Genomic DNA, 17877 nt, shown 5'->3' on the forward strand with positions numbered 1-17877 from the left:
TACCATACTACTAGCAGAAACCAGTAATGATTTGAAACAAATGCTGATGAAAGTTAAAGAGGAAAGCACAAAAGCAGGACTAAAGCTGAACGTCAAAAAGACTAAAGTAATGACAACAGAAGATTTATGCAACTTTACAGTTGACAATGAGGACATTTAACTTGTCAAGGATTATCAATATCTTGGCACAATCATTAACCAAAATGGAGACTATAGTCAAGAAATCAGAAGAAGGCTAGGACTGGGGACGGCAGCTGTGAGAGAACTAGAAAAGGTCCTCAAATGTAAAGATGCATCACTGAACACTAAAGTCAGGATCATTCAGACCATGGTATTCCCGATCTCTATGTATGAATGTGAAAGTTGAACAGTGAAAAAAGCTGATAAGAGAAAAATCAACGCATTTGAAATGTGGTGTTGGAGAAGGGCTTTGCGGATACCATGGACTGCAAAAAAGACAAATAATTGGGTGGTAAAACAAATGAAACCAGAACTATCACTAGAAGCTAAAATGATGAAACTGAGGTTATCATACTTTGGACACATAATGAGAAGACATGATTCATTAGAAAAGATAATAATGCTTGGAAAAACAGAAGGAAGTAGAAAAAAAGGAAGGCCAAACAAGAGATGGATTGATTCCATAAAGGAAGCCACAGACCTGAACTTACAAGATCTGAACAGGGTGGTTCATGACAGATGCTCTTGGAGGTCACTGATTCATAGGGTCGCCATAAGTCGTAGTCGACTTGGAGGCACATAACAACAACACAATAAATGTGGATCTGCCCTAGGCATGTTGTGCACCTTTCATTTAAAGCACATTCAACACCCATTTGAAGCACATGAATCCTACCACAGAATCATGGGAACTACATTTTCCAGGATTCTTTAGGGGAAGTCATGTGCTTTAAATGCAAGTTGGATGTGCTTTAAATATATTGTATGGGTCTACTACATAGACTTTGCCTGCATGTAAATTGTTTAATTTTTCAAAATGGAAATCAGCTACAAAGTTTACTGGGTGACCATGGGCTATTTACCATCTCTCAGCCTAATCTGCCTCTCACAGTGAAAACAACAAAGGGGGACCATGACCACCCCAAGGAAGAAGGGCATGTTTAAAATGTAGAGGAAATAATAATGTACAGCCACAGTGTGAAATCAGATACTTATTGGGACATAGTATGAAAATAATATTTATATAAGCATGATTGTCAAACATATTTATATTTACACAACCTATAAAGATATTTATAGTGTAATTTTATTCAATCCTATGTTTGCTTACTCAGAAGCAAGTCCCAATGTATTCAGTGAGGCTTACTCAAACAGGGAAGTGTGCACAGGACTTCAACCTCAAGTGATAAGGAACTTCACTCACCCAACCCAAAATTCAGAACCATGCCACTTTAAGCTGTTTTGCAACTGTTTTATACTTGTTTTTATGGTTATTGGATTTTAAATGGATTTATTTCTTCTTGTGAGTTGCCTTGGTTGCCAATCGGCAACCCTACCACACAGGATTGTTGGAAAGATTCCATACACGCACACACACTGGAGATGTGAAAAGCCATATAACCCATATAATAGTTTAGTGTCAAAACCAGTTGGTCATTGCAGAACCTAAAAAACAACAACCAGTATTTGTTTCCTGCGAAATAAAAGCAGTGACACCTAAGTAAGCCCTGTCTAATTACTTTTAAAATAGGATTGGAGAGGGAGAGAAAGATTTACAACACAAACATCATCCTTTGCTATGTTTATTCAAAAGTCCCATTGATTTACAGCACAATCCTAACCATGCCTACTCAAAAGTAAGTCCTACTGAATTCAATTAGGTTTACTCTCTGTATGTGGGATCAGCATTGCAGCTTCACTCCCAGAAAAGCAAGTATAGGATTAAAGCTTCAGAATGGGAAGGTTTTCAAAACAGCCTTCAGGACATCCATCTTTACTCCTGAGTGCTCCCATCTAACATCTCCACAACACTAGACTCCTTTCTTCCTACAGTGGCCTTCTGGTGACTAGTCTGGCCTGAGGGCACTTAAGCCCTTCTTGCCAGAAGCACGTAGGCTAAATTAAATGTTCCCTACCCAGGCTTCCTAAGTAGGTGAGAAGGAATGATTCTGTCACTTTAGCTGGACCTGGGAACACCATCTTTTATCTAAGATTTGTATCTTAATTTCCAATCAGAGAAATGTTTTTGTTTGAATAGTATGTTCCAAGCAACTGTAGTTGATGCTTAATGTGTCATGCTTAATGACATCACTAGGGCCCACCCTATGACATAACTAGGGTCCTCACCAGTGACATCATTAGGGCTTGTTCCACGATATCACTAGATCCAACCCCGTGACATCCCTAGGACATGCCCGTGTGACATCAGTAGGGAAATTTCAGGGTTTGGGATGCTTTTGACCTGACAACCCTATTCCAGATGCTAGGTAATAGCTGATGAGTATTTGCAAGAAGACAGAGAACAAAGTGCAAAACTGTAAATTCAAGGTTACATGTGTGTGTGAGATTGCTTAGTTGTTGTTGATCTGTCAGAAAACGTTCAGGGTCACCAAGAGTGGGCTACAGAATACATCTGTACTGGGCCCAGAACCAGAGGGGACCCAGAAACTGAGCTTCCATTTTTTTAAAAAGTTAATCTATATCCCCTTTAGAAAGAAAGTTGAAGCAAAGTGTGCAGGGCTCATTTGAAGCAATTGCTTTGTGAGAGATGAGCCTGCTTCAACCTTTCAGTGTTTTCAGTTAATCTAGTATGAAATACAAATTTTAGTTAAGCTTCACCTAATGATAGTCTGTCAGACAGCTTATTACTTGTGCATGGCACCTAATTTATTTTGGGGCCCTCTACCTCACATTCAAAATAAAACACATATTTGCATATGACAGCGCATGCAAATTCTATGCTAATTTGTGTCCTCTTTTGTAAGTGGGGCAGAAGACCCAATCTATGTACAGTGTACAGGGCCCAGAAACCCCGTTGGCATTCCTGAAATCTTTCCTAGGTAGCAGGGCTCATCCAATAAATTTTGTATTACCGCAATCTGGCCGCACATAGCTGCATGTGATCTGAGAACTTCACTCAAGAACCCCCTGAGATGTTGCAAGGGACCTTGGGGCAATTTTTTTGACTGCATAATTTCACAGATGTTCCTAAGAACATTGGTCTGCAAACAACCACAGGTTTCCTTGTGTTATTGGGTGTGCCCTGATGATTCACATTGTGATAAATTCGCCCAGTCTGAAATATAAATGACATTTAGCATTTGGGGATACTTCTAATTCCTGGTCAATGGTTCTAAACTCCTAAAGTGCATTCAAAATGTCAGGGAAATTGTTTTAAGTGACGATCCCAACCACATTTGCTTGGGATCATGTTCCACTGAAAGCACTTCCAAGGAATGTATTTGGGATTGGTGTGCCAGCCAATATTAGGAAGCTCGGAAATAATTTTACATAACATCCAGCAAAGATGCTCAGTGCCTACTCCAAGGCTGTGGGTACACTAGTCAGCTACAGGAAAGAGTTTCCATTGGCCACACCTGGACGGCAAACAGGTTGATCTGCGGATCAGTTGTGAAATCTCTTTGAAGTGATTTTTAAAAACACACACACCCAAGCTGATCTCACCAGGTTTTACAGTAAAAAGGGGCAGGATTTGACTAGTGTTGTGTGCCCCTGTTTTCAGAAGAGAGGGGTGGTGATGCACTGGAACTGGCAGAACAGTAAGTATGTCTCTACTCCAATAAAGCCAGATAGACACGCAGAGTGTGGCTTTCCACACAATCCCTCCAGGTCATACATAGAATGCAACATGCTTTTTACATTATGCATTTTACACTGGATTGTGTCCATGCTTTATAGGTCACAAATGCTGAGAGAGAATGGGGGGAAGTGGCATTATTAGGATCAACTTAAATGTTACTAAACATTACAAGCAAACAGGATCTTTTGGAAGAGACAGTTTTGGGAAATGGCATGTATGTATACTTCACTCACTGCTCCACATTGTACCCATATACAACCTTTCTTCCACAGGATTCCCAATGTGTGTTTACTCCCACAAACACATTTGAAACCCAGCAGTGGCTTGGGGACAATTTGGAGCATAAAAGCAGCAAGCAAGCTTTATGAAGGGGCAATGCAGAGCAAAGAAACATACCACCTTACCCCTGCTACTTCTCTGCTCTAAGTTGTCCTTTCTTAAAGCACCTTAGTTCTCTCTCTCTTTTGTAAGGGTTTTGTTATATGTGCCTGCTTGTAATGTTTGGTTCTTAGTATCAGTTTCAGTATATACCTATAGATATATGATTAAGCTTAGCTTTATTCTTCTTTTTTTCATTCTAGCTACGTAAAAAATAAACAGCAACAATGTCAAAATTTAAAGCACATAAATCCAAACCAGTCATGCTAGACCCCTTCTCAGCCAGAAAAATCCTTTATCATTTTTCTAACTATGAGCAAGTAGACCTCACAAGCTATTTGAGGTAAATTATAGAGAGCAGACACCACAATCCAAAAGGTCATAGAATCATAGAATAGTAGAGTTGGAAGGGTCCTACAAGGCCATCAAGTCCAACCTCTGCTCAGTGCAGGAATCCAAATCAAAGCATTCCCAACAGATGTCTGTCCAGCTGCCTCTTGAATGCCTCCAGTGTCGGAGACCCCACTACCTCTCTAGGTAATTGGTTCCATTGTCGTATGGCTCTAACAGTTAGGAAGTTTTTCCTGATGTCCAGTCGAAATCTGGCTTCCTGCAACTTGAGCCCATTATTCCACGTCCTGCACTCTGGGACGATCGAGAAGAGATCCCAGGCCTCCTCTGTGTGACAACCTTTCATGTATTTGAAGAGTGCTATCATATCTCCGCTCAGTCTTCTCTTCTCCAGGCTAAACATACCCAGTTCTTTCAGTCTCTCCTCATAGAGCTTCATTTCTAGTCCCCTGATCATCCTTGTTGTCCTCCTCTGAATCTGTTCCATTTTGTCTGCATTCTTCTTGAAGTGCAGAGACCAGAACTGGACACAGTATTCAAGAAGAGGCCTAACCAGCACTGAATAGAGGGGAACTAATACTTCACACAATTTGGAAACTATATTTCTATTAATGCAGCCTAATATAGCATTTGCTTTTTTTGCAGCCACATCACACTGTTGGCGCATATTCAGCTTGTGATCAACGACAATTCCAAGATCCTTCTCACATGTCGTATTGCTGAGCCAAGTATCCCCCATCTTATAACTGTTCATTTGGTTTCTTCTTCCTAAGTGTAGAACTTTGCATTTATGCCTGTTGAATTTCATTCTGTTGTTTTCAGCCCAATGCTCCAGCCTATCAAGGTCCCTTTGAATTTTGTTTTTGTCTTCCATGGTATTAGCTATGCCCCCCAATTTTGTATCATCTGCAAATTTGATAAGCATGCTCTGTACCTCCTCATCCAAGTTGTTAATAAAAATGTTGAAGAGCACTGGGCCCAGGACTGAGCCCTGTGGTACACCACTTGTTACTTCTGCCCAATTTGAGAAGGAACCATTGATTAGCACTCTTTGAGTACGATTTTGGAGCCAACTGTGGATCCACCTGATAGTTGTTCCATCCAGCCCACATTTAGCTGACTTGCTAATCAGAATATCATGGGGCACTTTGTCAAAAGTTTTGCTGAAGTCGAGATCTATTATGTCCACAGCATTCCTACAATCTACAAGGGAGGTTACCCTATCAAAAAACAAGATAAGATTAGATCCTGGTCTTTCAACTTGCCAGCTTTTGCTCTGAAGCTTGGAGAATTTGGAACAGTCTCATTTCATGATTCTGTGGGAAGGAATATAAGGGAAAATACAGTTCCAAAGATTTCCTGGATCTAGACTACTTAGGGCTTTAATGTGTGCCATATATACATATGTATGAGAGAGAGAGAGAGAGAGAGAGAGAGAGAGAGAGAGAGAGAGAGAGAGAGAGAGAGAGAGAGAGAGGTGGTTTCTCATTACATAGGACTGATGTAAGTGGAGCCAATAGAAAAGTTCACTTACCATGTGGCATATAAGCAAAAACATCTGGAGCCACAAAATGACATGGAAGACTAAGGGGTATCTTTTACTCTAAATACTGTATTTTCTTGGGTATTCTCTTTCACCCCCTATTAAAACATTGATGGCTGCAATCCTAAACATACTTACTAGTGTGTAAGTCTGTCTGAACACAGTGAAACGTACGTCCCTGCATAGAAGTATTTTAAATATTTCATAATCTCCCATGTGAACTGATCATCTAGAATGGGATAAATCTTCTAGATTTCCAAAAAACCTGTGTTAGATTAAAGCAGTCTTCAGCTTCACAGTGGGAAACTGAACTTGTTCCTTAGCAAAACGTACAGCTGCGACCTTTACAAGTTGGTCTCACTGTAACACAACATGCGTTAAAGTATTCTGAATAACATCATTGCTACAGAGACAAGGCTTATCACAGCAAGCAAAACCACAGGAGGATTGCAAGGCAGCAGCACCGCTGGTGTATTCAAAGAAAGGCACGCTCATTCATTTTTGAAGGCTAAGCTTAGGCCTGACCACAAATTCCTCGCTCAGGGTAGGATCTTCTAATGTATTCCATATGAGCAACACAAGCAATTCCTGCTCTTAAAATTCATTCACTTACTGTTGCATCTTCTGAATTCCCATTGGGGACTTCTACTGCCCGGATGGTTGTGTCCACCCTCACCTTTGCCCTTGTTACAAACTGAATGACTGATGAACTGTCCTGAGGATTGAAAAATAATAAAAGTTGAATAACACTGTCAAATGCACAGTCTTCAAAAGCTTTTAACAACTAGTGCTTTTTGAGGCTTTTATGGCCTTAAATCAGATGCAAGGTCTATAAAGCAATATTTCAGATTTAAATCCAGCCCATCCCATTAAAGTTAATACGTAGTACTGTTTTTACTTTCAAACTTGGATCTGATATGGATGAAATATTCTAACATTGCCCAAGTTAAAATGATATAACATTCTGTCAAACATTGCCAGCAAAGAACATCTTAACCTGAATTATTTCCACATAATTAGGATCAGATATTTAGATGTAATTCACTAATAGGCAAAAAAAACCCTTGCGGTTTAAGAATGTACCTACAGCCAACAGATATTTCTATCAAACTTTAAAAAGCAGAGAATTTGGGTAGCTATAGTGAATGCAGGAGACCTGACCTCCTCTGTGAGATATTGTACCGCCCTACAAATTTGTAAAAATGCAAACACAATTTAGGCTGGTCTTTCACAGTCCAATCTATTTCCTGTGTAGCTTGAAAGAATTTGGTAACATGTGCCTCTGAGCATATGGTGAGTGGTGACATTATTTTCACTCTCACCTCTTCTTTTAGGTAACATTTTATGGCAGCTGAGTCCCAAGTGATGAAGCAACCATCCAAGCATTCCAGTGCAGCATGCTGAACTGCAATTCAGCATAGTACCAGAAAGAAACCAGAAGGAAAATGAGCAGCAGCAGGCTGAATCGCCAATGTGCCCAGGACAGGATGCTCAGAAAAAAATTATGACAATGACAATGCCAAAATATTAGCCTAGCCAGACAGTAAGCACTCAGCCCTAAGGGCATTGTGTGAATCAGACTTGAATGTCATTGACACGAATGGAGCTGTACTTCACATCAAAATATGAACTTGTGGGTTTATTTGTTTCCAGGTACATTGCTAGGTACTTAAAAGACTTGGACCACAGGCCCATGACAGAAATGTGCTTCAATGGCACTGTGCTTTGCAAGGCACCAAGCCACTCTGTAAGAAGGTTGAAAATTAAGGGAAGGGGCGGGAAATTGGTAGCCCAGTGCAAAAGATCTGGGGTTGGGTTCCCTGGGTCACCCCCTAAAAACACTTGTTTGTTTAATATCACACAGAATTTCAGAGCCAGAGTGCTTCGCAGCTTGGAAGATGGAAGGCATGAAAGGACATACCAGTTTAAAATGCATTCTCTTTAAATGTTCTGTCTCTGCAATCTGTTCAAACACCAGTGCATGAAGCAATAATTCCAAATAATTCCAGTTTAATTCCCGTTGTGTGGTGAATTGTGCACAGACACTTAAAAAGTATAATTCAGGCAACAATGCTCACCTTTTTTAATATCTCAGTATTCAACAGCATACGCACATCTATGCTGCGGGATTCTGCTTTAGCTAGTGAGCTCAAGTTACAGCGTATAATTAAGCAAGACCTGCCTGGTCTTTCGCAGTCCTAAGGGAGAGAAGTAGAAAGCTATGATGCAAATGGGGGGGTCATACAAAAAAGAAACACTCCTCAGCCTTTCTGACTGGATGGATGGATTTATTTATTTAACAAAATGTATAATATATTGCTTGATTGCAATAAAACCTCTATGCAAAAAATTTACCAAAAAAATAAAATTATCAATAAAAAGTTAAAAAGAAGTAATTAGAAACATTTAAAGGATAATTAAAATTAACAGAAAACTAAAAGAGATTAAAACACATCAGCATTTATGAGCCTGGATAGGCTTGTCATAGCAAAAATGTTTTATGCAACCGTCAAAAAGAGTACAGCAAAGGTGTCTGCTTGACATCAATATGCAGACAGTTCCAAAGTGTAGGTGCTGCCACACTAAAGGTTGGATAATACCAGCCTTGATTTTGTAACTCTTGTTCAGCTACTCTAGAAATATCTCCTATTGAGCCTTTGTAGCAAATTTTACAATTTGCAAGGGGGAAAAGGACACCATATTGCCCTGCAAGCACGTCATCCATGTAAACAAGAGCTAAGCAGTTATTTAATCCAGGTTCTATGCAGAGGAATAAAATGGAGTTTTTCAAGCTGCAACCCTACGCTCCTGACCTGGGAGCAAGCTCTCCTTCAAATCAGGGTAACTCAGCTCCTGAGTAAACATGCACAGGATTAGAATGTCATCAATTTTTTATATATACATAATGAAAGCTAGAACAAAGTAATTAAATAAATATATTCAGATAGCATTCATCAGTTCAAACAATTCTGTCTTGATACGAAATCTATACTTTTATTCGGACATGATCTATCTTCATAAACTCCTTTAGGTTAAGATGCAAAGTTCCCCATGTGTGGCAGGAGGAAAAACACACAGATGTACATGAAGATCTATACAGTCATTTTCCTAAAGCAGATGGTTGGCATGGTTAACCTGCTTGGGGGAGGAAAAAGAGGAGGTCTGGAGTCAATCTCTACTACTTTCAAATAGAGAAGTGCTGTCAAAACTAAGAGCACCTAGGGTAGTAGTGGGAAATCTCCAGCCTGTGGGTCTCATTAGGCTCAGTAAGGATACTAATTTGGCTCACAACACTGTTGTTGCATGCCCACCTGCCCCACACTGAGTGTCATAGGTGATGTCTGTAAAGACACAACTGCAAAGGAGCAGTTGGGAGTGTAAAGTGTGCTCCTGATTGTTCCTTGGCAAGCAATGCACAAGTGAATCTGTCCATCACTTGGTGATGTGTGTGTGTCTGTGTTTTGAGCAAGCAGTTTACCAATTTTCTAAATAAAGGGTTTGGTCACATTTGCAGATGTGATTTGGATTTAACTGCAGCTGCAAATAGAAAATTTGCCTCTGCAAACTGGCTTTGTAGATAGCTTTTCTGGTCTACAGAGGAAAATAGTCTGAATCCAAACCATGCATATAAAGGGACAAAGTGGAGCTTGCTGTGAGTGCCAATCAGCTGATGGATGCTAAGAGTGAGCCCCTTTGAAGTTGTCACCTACTGTCATAATGATGTCAGGTGACTGACAGATGGGCACTTCCAGCCACCTGTCAAAGTGGTCCATGGGGGTGGGGAAGGTCAGGATTTGGCCAGCTGACCTAGATAATCCAGCACAGATCATCCAGTGTAAAGTCCCACACAATGGAGGATGAGATTTTTACCAATGTAACACCTTTTATGCATACAGGATCCTACTTTTTAGAATAAGCCCATGGCTCAGTGGTAAAGCACATCACTGACATTTATAAGCCACTCTGGGAGCCTTTTTTAGCAGAAGAGTGGGATAAAAAATGCTTTAAAGAAAAGGTCCCAGGTTCTGTCTCCAGCAATGCTAGGTAGAGATCAGGAAAGATCTCTTTTTCTGAAACACTGGAGAGTAATTGTCAATCAGTGTAAATGATACCAAGCTATATGATTTAGTATAAGGCAGCATTTGCTATTGCTGTACTTTTGCTGCATCTTAGAAAAAATGAATTTAGTATTGTATTGAAATGGGCAATAGCTGAAAAACCAGCTTTAACATTCCGTTTAGAGCCTGTTCCTAAAAAGAAAAATGAAGAAACAAAAAGTAATGAAGCATGTAAGCTTGCATCAGACTCTCAGGTATCCAAGACAAACATGGTCCTCACAGCTGTAGTTGTCGACATAAATCATACTAAGGCTGCAATCCTATGGGCACAGTGGGACTTCTGAGTAAACTAGCATAGGATTCCGTTGCAAGAGCGAGTGAAAGTCAAACTACATGCGATGTGGGAATTCTGTGATTAGATCTCTTGACATCTTTATCTTTCCCCAGGGGCAATGGGGAATCAGTGCAAGGAGAAAAGGTTAAGCCCTCCTCCCACTGCACTGCTGCTCCAATCAAACTTCTGGGGTCCCCATGGCTGGCTGAAGGAAAATAAAAGGACATCAGGAGATTTAGTCATGGAAGTCCTGCATTATGTGGTTCATAGGCTCTTTGAAGCATTCACTGAAATTATTATCTCTCCTTTTAAATATATCTACCAATTTTATTCTATATCTAACGGTTATACATAACAGAAGATGTAACTCCAACCTTTAATAAATCCTATCTTTGGCCAGAAGCTATCTATTCTACTATAGACAAAAGGGGATGTTTATTCCACTATAGAAGAACATCCCAATACACAAGATGGTGTTTCGCCTTAATTAATTCAGTTTGAGAGGAACCCAGAGAAAATTCTTTCCATTCATGGCAATTGTACCATCTCTCAGAGTTGTTAACAAGGGTTAATAGCCAACTCCCCACTGGGTACATGATGAATCTCAATGTCCCAAGGGCAGCTGGCTTCCACCTGATTTGTTGATTTACTTCTTCCTCAGTATGCTCCTTTCCTAAACCTTCAGAGATAAAAAGAATAATGTCTCCCCACTGCGTTTGTCATTTAATGCTTTTTACGGAACCCAGTGATGACCTGTGCTAGTTGCATATCTGCTGGAGATACTCTGCTTGTAAGGCACTGCATCTATCTTAGGAACAGGACCAGTGTAGTAGATCAACTAGGGAATATGTTTTGTTTTCTTTCCTTGCGACTTCTAGTTTCTCTGCTCTCTTTTACTGAACTTAAAAAAAACGTTTATTATTAGAAGTCTGGAATTGATAGAATCACTTTGCTAACTCACATGATCTGTCTCAACCATGAGCAAGGGGAACAGCTGCAACACTAGGGGACTGAAGAAGACCTGCCCTGGGAGTGAGTATCTGTGCATCTGGGTGCTTGCTGCTTGCTCCTTTGGGGTGCTGTCTCTCAAGACAGCTGAAGTCCCTGGTAAGTGCTACAAGGACTGGGACCCCCTGCCTGACTCTGGCTCCAGAGAGAGGCTGCAGTTAATCTTGCAGCCTCTTGCATCAGCTGCTGGCTGGGTCAGGAGGCATAAAAGCCCAGCTGCCCTTGGGGAGCCCCTTAGGAAGTCCCAAGGGGGAGGGCACTACCCTCTTCTATTACCTTTCGTTTTTGTTTGTTTTAATTTTCTGTTAAACCAATCTAGAGGAGATTGGTGGTGGGGAGGGTGTGTAGTGCATGTATAGTTCCTGCAAAGGGTGAAAGCTTGTGCAATGAACTGAATGGTAGGAGAAAGTCGCCAGATGCCTTCAGAGTGAGAGTCTGTAACTGGTAGAAGGCCCCTACCAGGGTGTGAGACAGAAGGGGAAGAGATGGGCCCTGAGTGAAAAAGTTTGAATGGGTATGACTGTTCCCAATTCTCGCAGAGGCCTTCTGGGATAATTGGCTCCGGCAGGCTTTGTTGGTAGGCTCGCGTTGGGTCCATATCAGGTGTTTAGGAGGACTCTTAGTACGGAGGAACATGGGTGATGCCACCCCAGTTTCAGTGATTACGGGCAGAGGGAAACATAGCCATAGGGATGTGGTGAATTACCGTAGAAGACGAGGGCAAGGCTATCTGCGCCTTGTTCCTTGCTGCCACTCCTCTCATGGATGGGTTCCTCGTTGCTCATCTGCTATGCCCACTGACCTGTGTGTGTTGTTGTTTAACGCCAGATTGGTAAACAATAAGACCATTCTCATCCATGATTTGCCGATTTGGTGTGCATTACTGAGACCTGGGGGGGTGAGCTGGGAGGAGTTGATCTGACCCAGCTTTGACCACCTGGATTCTTGGTAAAACACCAGCACAGGCTGCAGGGATGGGGGGGGGGAGAGGAGTTGCTATGGTATACAGAACTTCCATCCAGGAAACCACTCTGTCTTGGAGCTGGCTGTGAGGGCCTGCACCTGATGTCGGGGCAAGGAGACAGTAAACTAGGGTTGCTGCTGGTGTACCATCCACCCTGCTGCTCGGCAGCTTCTCTGACTGAGCTGGCAGAAGCCATCTCGGCTGTGGCGTTGGAGGAGCCCAGAACGATAGTGCTCGGTGATTTCAATGTCCATGCTGAAGCTGCCTCTAGTGTTCCGGCTTGGGACTTCATGGCCTCCATGACGACCATGGGGCTGTCTCAAGTTGTTACTGGCCCAACACATAGGGCAGGGCACACCCTCGACTTGGTTTTTGCTCCAGATGGAGGAAGGGGTGATCTGGAGATAGGGGGGTGGATGTCACCCTATTGTCATGGTCAGACCACTTCATGGTGAAGTTTAGACTTATGGCTCTGATCCTTCCCTGCAGGGGTGGTGGACAGATTAAGATGGTCCGCCCCCGGAGCCTAATGGAATCCACTGGATTCCTGAATGCCCTGGGGGAGTTCCCAGTAGATAGAGCAGGTGACCCTGTTGAAGCCCTTGTCATGCTGTGGAACAGTGAGGCGCATCGGGCTCTTGACCCGGTTGCTCCCGAGCACCTCTCCAGCACTGTGGAGCCCGGTCTGCAGCTTGGTACACCAGTGAGCTAAGGGCAATGAAACATGCTGGACAACAGCTAGAGCGCAAGTGGCGAAAGACATGCTGTGAGGCTGATCAGGCACAAGTAAAACATCATAACCGTGCCTCCTGTGTGGCAGTGAGGGCGGCAAGGAAGGCCCACTTCTCTGCCTTCATTGCATCCTCAAGTAGCCATCTGGTGGAGCTTTCCTGTATTGTCAGGGGTCTGTTGACATCAACTCCAGGAAATGGAGTTTTAGACCCTTCGGAGGCCCACTGTGAATTGTTTGGAAGGCATTTTGAGGGTAAAGTTGCTTGCCTCTGTAGCAGTCTTGATGCCCCCTCCACATCTACTGTAGTCCCCAATGGGGTGTCCAGTGCAACGTCTGCTGCAACTTCTTGGGAATGGTTTCAGTTGATGCGGCCTGATGACATAGACAAGGTCCTTGCGATGATGCGGCCAGCAACGTGTCCTCTCAACCCTTGCCCTTCTTGGCTTATTAAAGCTTGCTGAGGGGGTTTGACCAAGTGGATCCAGAATGTGGTCAATGCATCATTGTGGGAGGGAGTGATTCCAGGTGCCTTGAAACAGGCAGTGATCCGACAACTCCTGAAAAAGTCCACCCTGGACCCATTGGTTTGTGACAACTACCAACCAGTTGCAAATACCCCCTTTTTAAGGAAGGTGATTGAGAGGGTTGTGGCGCAGCAATTGCAAGTACTCTTAGATGAAACAGATTATCTTGACCCATCCCAGTCTGGGTTCAGGCCTGGTTATGGGACTGAATCGGCCTTGGTCGCCCTGATGGATGACCTTTATCGGGAGAAGGAGAGGGGGACTGCGACCCTGTTATTCTTACTTGATCTCTCAGAGGCTTTTGATACCATTGACCATGGTATCCTTCTGGGCCAACTTGGTGAGATGGGTATTGGAGGAATTGTTTTACAGTGGTTCTGATCCTATCTCCAGGGTTACTTTCAGAGAATAGCATTTGGTGACTGTCTTTCGGCCCCCTGGCAGCTGTGCTCTGGGCTGCCGTAGGGTACCATCTTGTCCCCCATGCTGTTTAACATCTATATGAAGCCCTTGGGAGCAGTCATCAGGAGATTTGGGGCGAGGTGTCAGCAGTATGCTGACGATACCCAGCTCTATTTCTCTGTAACATCTGAATCGGGAGAGGCTGTGCACGCCCTGGACCTGTGCGTGGACTCGGTGGTGGGCTGGATGAGGGCCAATAAACTGAGTCTGAATCCTAGCATGACAAAGGCACTGTGGGTTGGTGGTTCCCGAGTTCAGATAATTGGTCAGTTGCCTGCTTTGGATGGGGTTGTACTCCCTCTGAAAGAGCAGGTCCGTAGTCTGGGGGTGCTCCTGGATCCATTTTTGTCGCTAGAGGCCCCGGTGACCTCCGTGGCTAGGAGGGCCTTTTACCAGCTTCGGCTGATAAGACAGCCGTGGCCATTTCTGGACCGGGATAGCCTGAACAATGTTGTCCACAAACTGGTAACCCCCAGGCTGGATTACTGTAATGCACTCTATGTGGGGCTGCCCTTGAGGTTGGTCTGGAAGCTGCAGCTGGTGCAAAATGCGGCAGCGAAACTGCTCACTGGGGCAGGGTATCGCCAACATGTCACCCAGCTGCTGAAAGAATTGCACTGGCTGCCCATTTGCTACCGGGCCAAGTTCAAGGTTCTAGTTTTGGTGTACACATCCCTATACAGCTCGGGACCAGGATACCTGAAAGACCATCTTACCCCTTATATACCCAGTCAATCACTGGGCTCTGCAGGTGAGGGCCTCCTGCAGATACCATCTCATCAGGAGGTTCGTTCTGCACAATATAGGAAATGGACCTTTAGTGTGGTGGCACCTACCCTGTGGAATTCCCTCACCTTGAATATTAGTCAGGCGCCATCTCTGCTATCTTTTCGGCGCCTTTTGAAGACTTTCCTCTTTCAACAAGCCTTTTAAGTTGAGACCTAGCCCAGTCTGCATCTGTGTTGGAATTGGTTTTAATATGTTTTCTTTAATAATATGTTTTAAAACCTTTTTTAAACCTTTTTTAAAAAATGTTTTTAATGTTGTTTTGTTTTAATGCATTTTAAGGTCTTTTTATGATGTTTTAGAGTGTTTTTAGCATTTCTGTTTGCCGCCCTGGACTCCTGCTGGGAGGAAGGGCAGGATATAAATCATCATCATCATCATCATCATCTCTAAAGATATTTGCTTGACAGAAAAAGGGAGATGAATAAGGATTGTTCTTTCTCCCTAAACTAATAATAATACTGGCCTGGGTTTCCAAGTATTCACATTAAGCACATCAATGTGCTGATTTCAATTGTGGATTATTAAAGAATGACCTCTGACTCTGTCCCTCATTACATGGATAGTAGAACTATGTGTGGCTTCAGCACAGTATATTATTCTAAGTTACTGTATACATTGTCCTAGAACCTAAGCTTAATGTCTCAAGTGGGAATGCATGAACAATAGGCACATCCATACATCCATTTTTCACACAACGGATCATCATCTGAGCAAACACATGACTGAACTATCTTCTTCCTTTTGCAACAAATGTTTTCCAGGATGTTGACAAATCCAGGATAGCAAATCAGATCAAAAGGTAAAGACAAGGATTCTCTAATGACAGTTATGGACAAAAAGTGCCCCATGGACTCAGTGTGCTCGACTAGCTGTAACAGTAGTGGGTAGCCTATGCATATGTGGGGCTCTGGAAGACAACAATGGACATTTTAGATGTTGAAAATGAAGTTAATTTCTTACCAATACTTTCCTCCCAGACTTGGTAAAAAAGGCAAATATTGTGTGGAAAATGTTCTCTTTTTCTTGAGGAATGACACATGGGGTTGGGTTTTTTTGAAAAGAGCAGTTTCCTTTGTCCTGGGCAACCTAAATGAAGATCACAACAACACTCAAACAACTTATCCTCTTTTGTAAATTACACATCATCTTTTCTATTGGATTAATTAAAATGGATTTTTAAAATCTCATACTTCCCCCCATATGACCAACAAGAAAAATAATGAAACAAAAACCACTCTTGCAAGGGCTGCCAGTTTCTTACACACCTTTACTTATTTACATATATTAATTGATTCCAGTGCATGCAAACAGAAAATTGCCTAGCATCAATTACAAAAGGTGAAGTAAAAATCCTACCCAATTTTGCCTAATGAAACCCATTTATATCCCTTTTCTTTTCCCTCTCAGTGACACTCAGTTCCAAAATGCCATTATTTGGAAGTAAGCAGTATTTATTTCTGTGGAACTAAGGGCTGGTTGTTCAGTTATAGGAGCAGTGTGGTCGCCATTCTCCTATTGTTCCATTCCACATCAGTCTAGTGATAACAGAACTGCAGCAGTTGTGTTCTTAAGGGATGATGTTGGCATGAGAAATAACCCTTCCCATATGAACTTGTTCTAATACAACTGGTACTGGCACACTGTGGGGTGGAGGCAGGGGGGAGTGACAACCATGCTCTTGAAAGTATGCATACACTTCTCAGGATGTAATCAACAGGAAATTACATTGTTAACTTTTAACTGTTAGCTGCCATGATTCTGACATCAAAGATTATTATATTCATAAATGTGACAAATTCATCCTCTGATTATACATGCATGGTGGTCAATCTATAGTTGAAGTGAAAAGAAAAAGGGTTCCACCATGTTAAACTGCAATTACACCTCCCATGCCATTCTGGTGTCTCGCATAAGTCCAACTGACAATGGAAATGTGCAAACCTTATACTGTTGAACTGCTTCCTTAGCAAGCCTGCTAGTTTTCATGGTGATATTCAAAAAAAATTATTTATTTATTTAATTTATTGCTTTTATTTATTAGATTTATATGCTGCCCTTCCTCCCAGTAGAAGCTCAGGGAGAATTCAGGCAGAATCCATAGACAGAAGCAAAAAAAAAAAAAAAAAAAGAGCAAAGAAATCCAGAAGTGGTTTGGACTTTTTTCTGAAAAATTCTCGTAATTTTTGTCCTCAGATTTTAAAACAGAGGTAGAACTATGGCACTTGTAGTCCTATTCGATAGCCCCATCATGTGAGGTGCTCCTTTTGGTGTTTTCAAATTTAAAAGCCCAGCGGTTCAATTGTAATAAATTAATGAAAATTAATATTACAGTCAATGTCTTGTTTCTGTTATTTGGGCTGATTGCAAGTGTTGCCAGTTCTCACCATATGCTCAGAGGCACGTTACCAAATTCTTCCAAACTCCACAGGAAGTTGATTTCATTGTGAAAGACCAATCAACTCTATTTATATTACTTCCTCCCTCTTAAAATGAAACCAACACAGCACATGCCTTGTTTCTGATATTTGGGCTGACTGCAGGTGTTGCTAACACTCACCATATGCTCAGAGACACATTACCTAATTCTTCCAAGTTACACAGGAAGTGGACTGGACTGTGAAAGATCAACTCAAATTGGGTTTGCATTTTTACAAATTTCTTGGTTAGTACAATATCTCAAAAAGCTGGTCTAGTCTCCCACTACCGTGGTGCATTCACTATAGCTGGCCAATTTCCCTGCTTTATCATGTGCACAGCGAAGATCACTGGAGGCAAGTAACAACTGTTTCAAAAAGTGCTGCCACTAATTATTTACATTGTCACATTGCTGTGTGCCTTTTGTCAGAACCAGGTCCCAAAACTTCAGAAGGAACAGAATAAAACAAAACGTAGAGCTAGTTGCAAAACACACATACACACACAACCTATGAATCTGTTTCCCCAAATGGAGTG

The 17877-nt window shown here is 42.2% G+C and overlaps 1 protein-coding gene across 1 annotated transcript in view; it reads right to left on the reverse strand.

Annotated features, from left to right (window-relative positions):
• Nucleotides 1-17877, reverse strand: part of ITGA9 (integrin subunit alpha 9) — a 350162-nt gene that overhangs the window by 45610 nt on the left and 286675 nt on the right. Inside the window, exons 24-26 of the mRNA XM_061585893.1 lie at nt 15886-16011; nt 8132-8251; nt 6667-6768 (exon numbers count right to left, since the gene is read on the reverse strand). Coding sequence (XP_061441877.1) covers nt 6667-6768; nt 8132-8251; nt 15886-16011 — 348 coding nt within the window. The remainder of the gene's footprint in view (nt 1-6666; nt 6769-8131; nt 8252-15885; nt 16012-17877) is intronic.

This window comes from Rhineura floridana, chromosome 10, assembly GCF_030035675.1.
Source record: "Rhineura floridana isolate rRhiFlo1 chromosome 10, rRhiFlo1.hap2, whole genome shotgun sequence".
Lineage (NCBI taxonomy): Eukaryota > Metazoa > Chordata > Lepidosauria > Squamata > Rhineuridae > Rhineura > Rhineura floridana.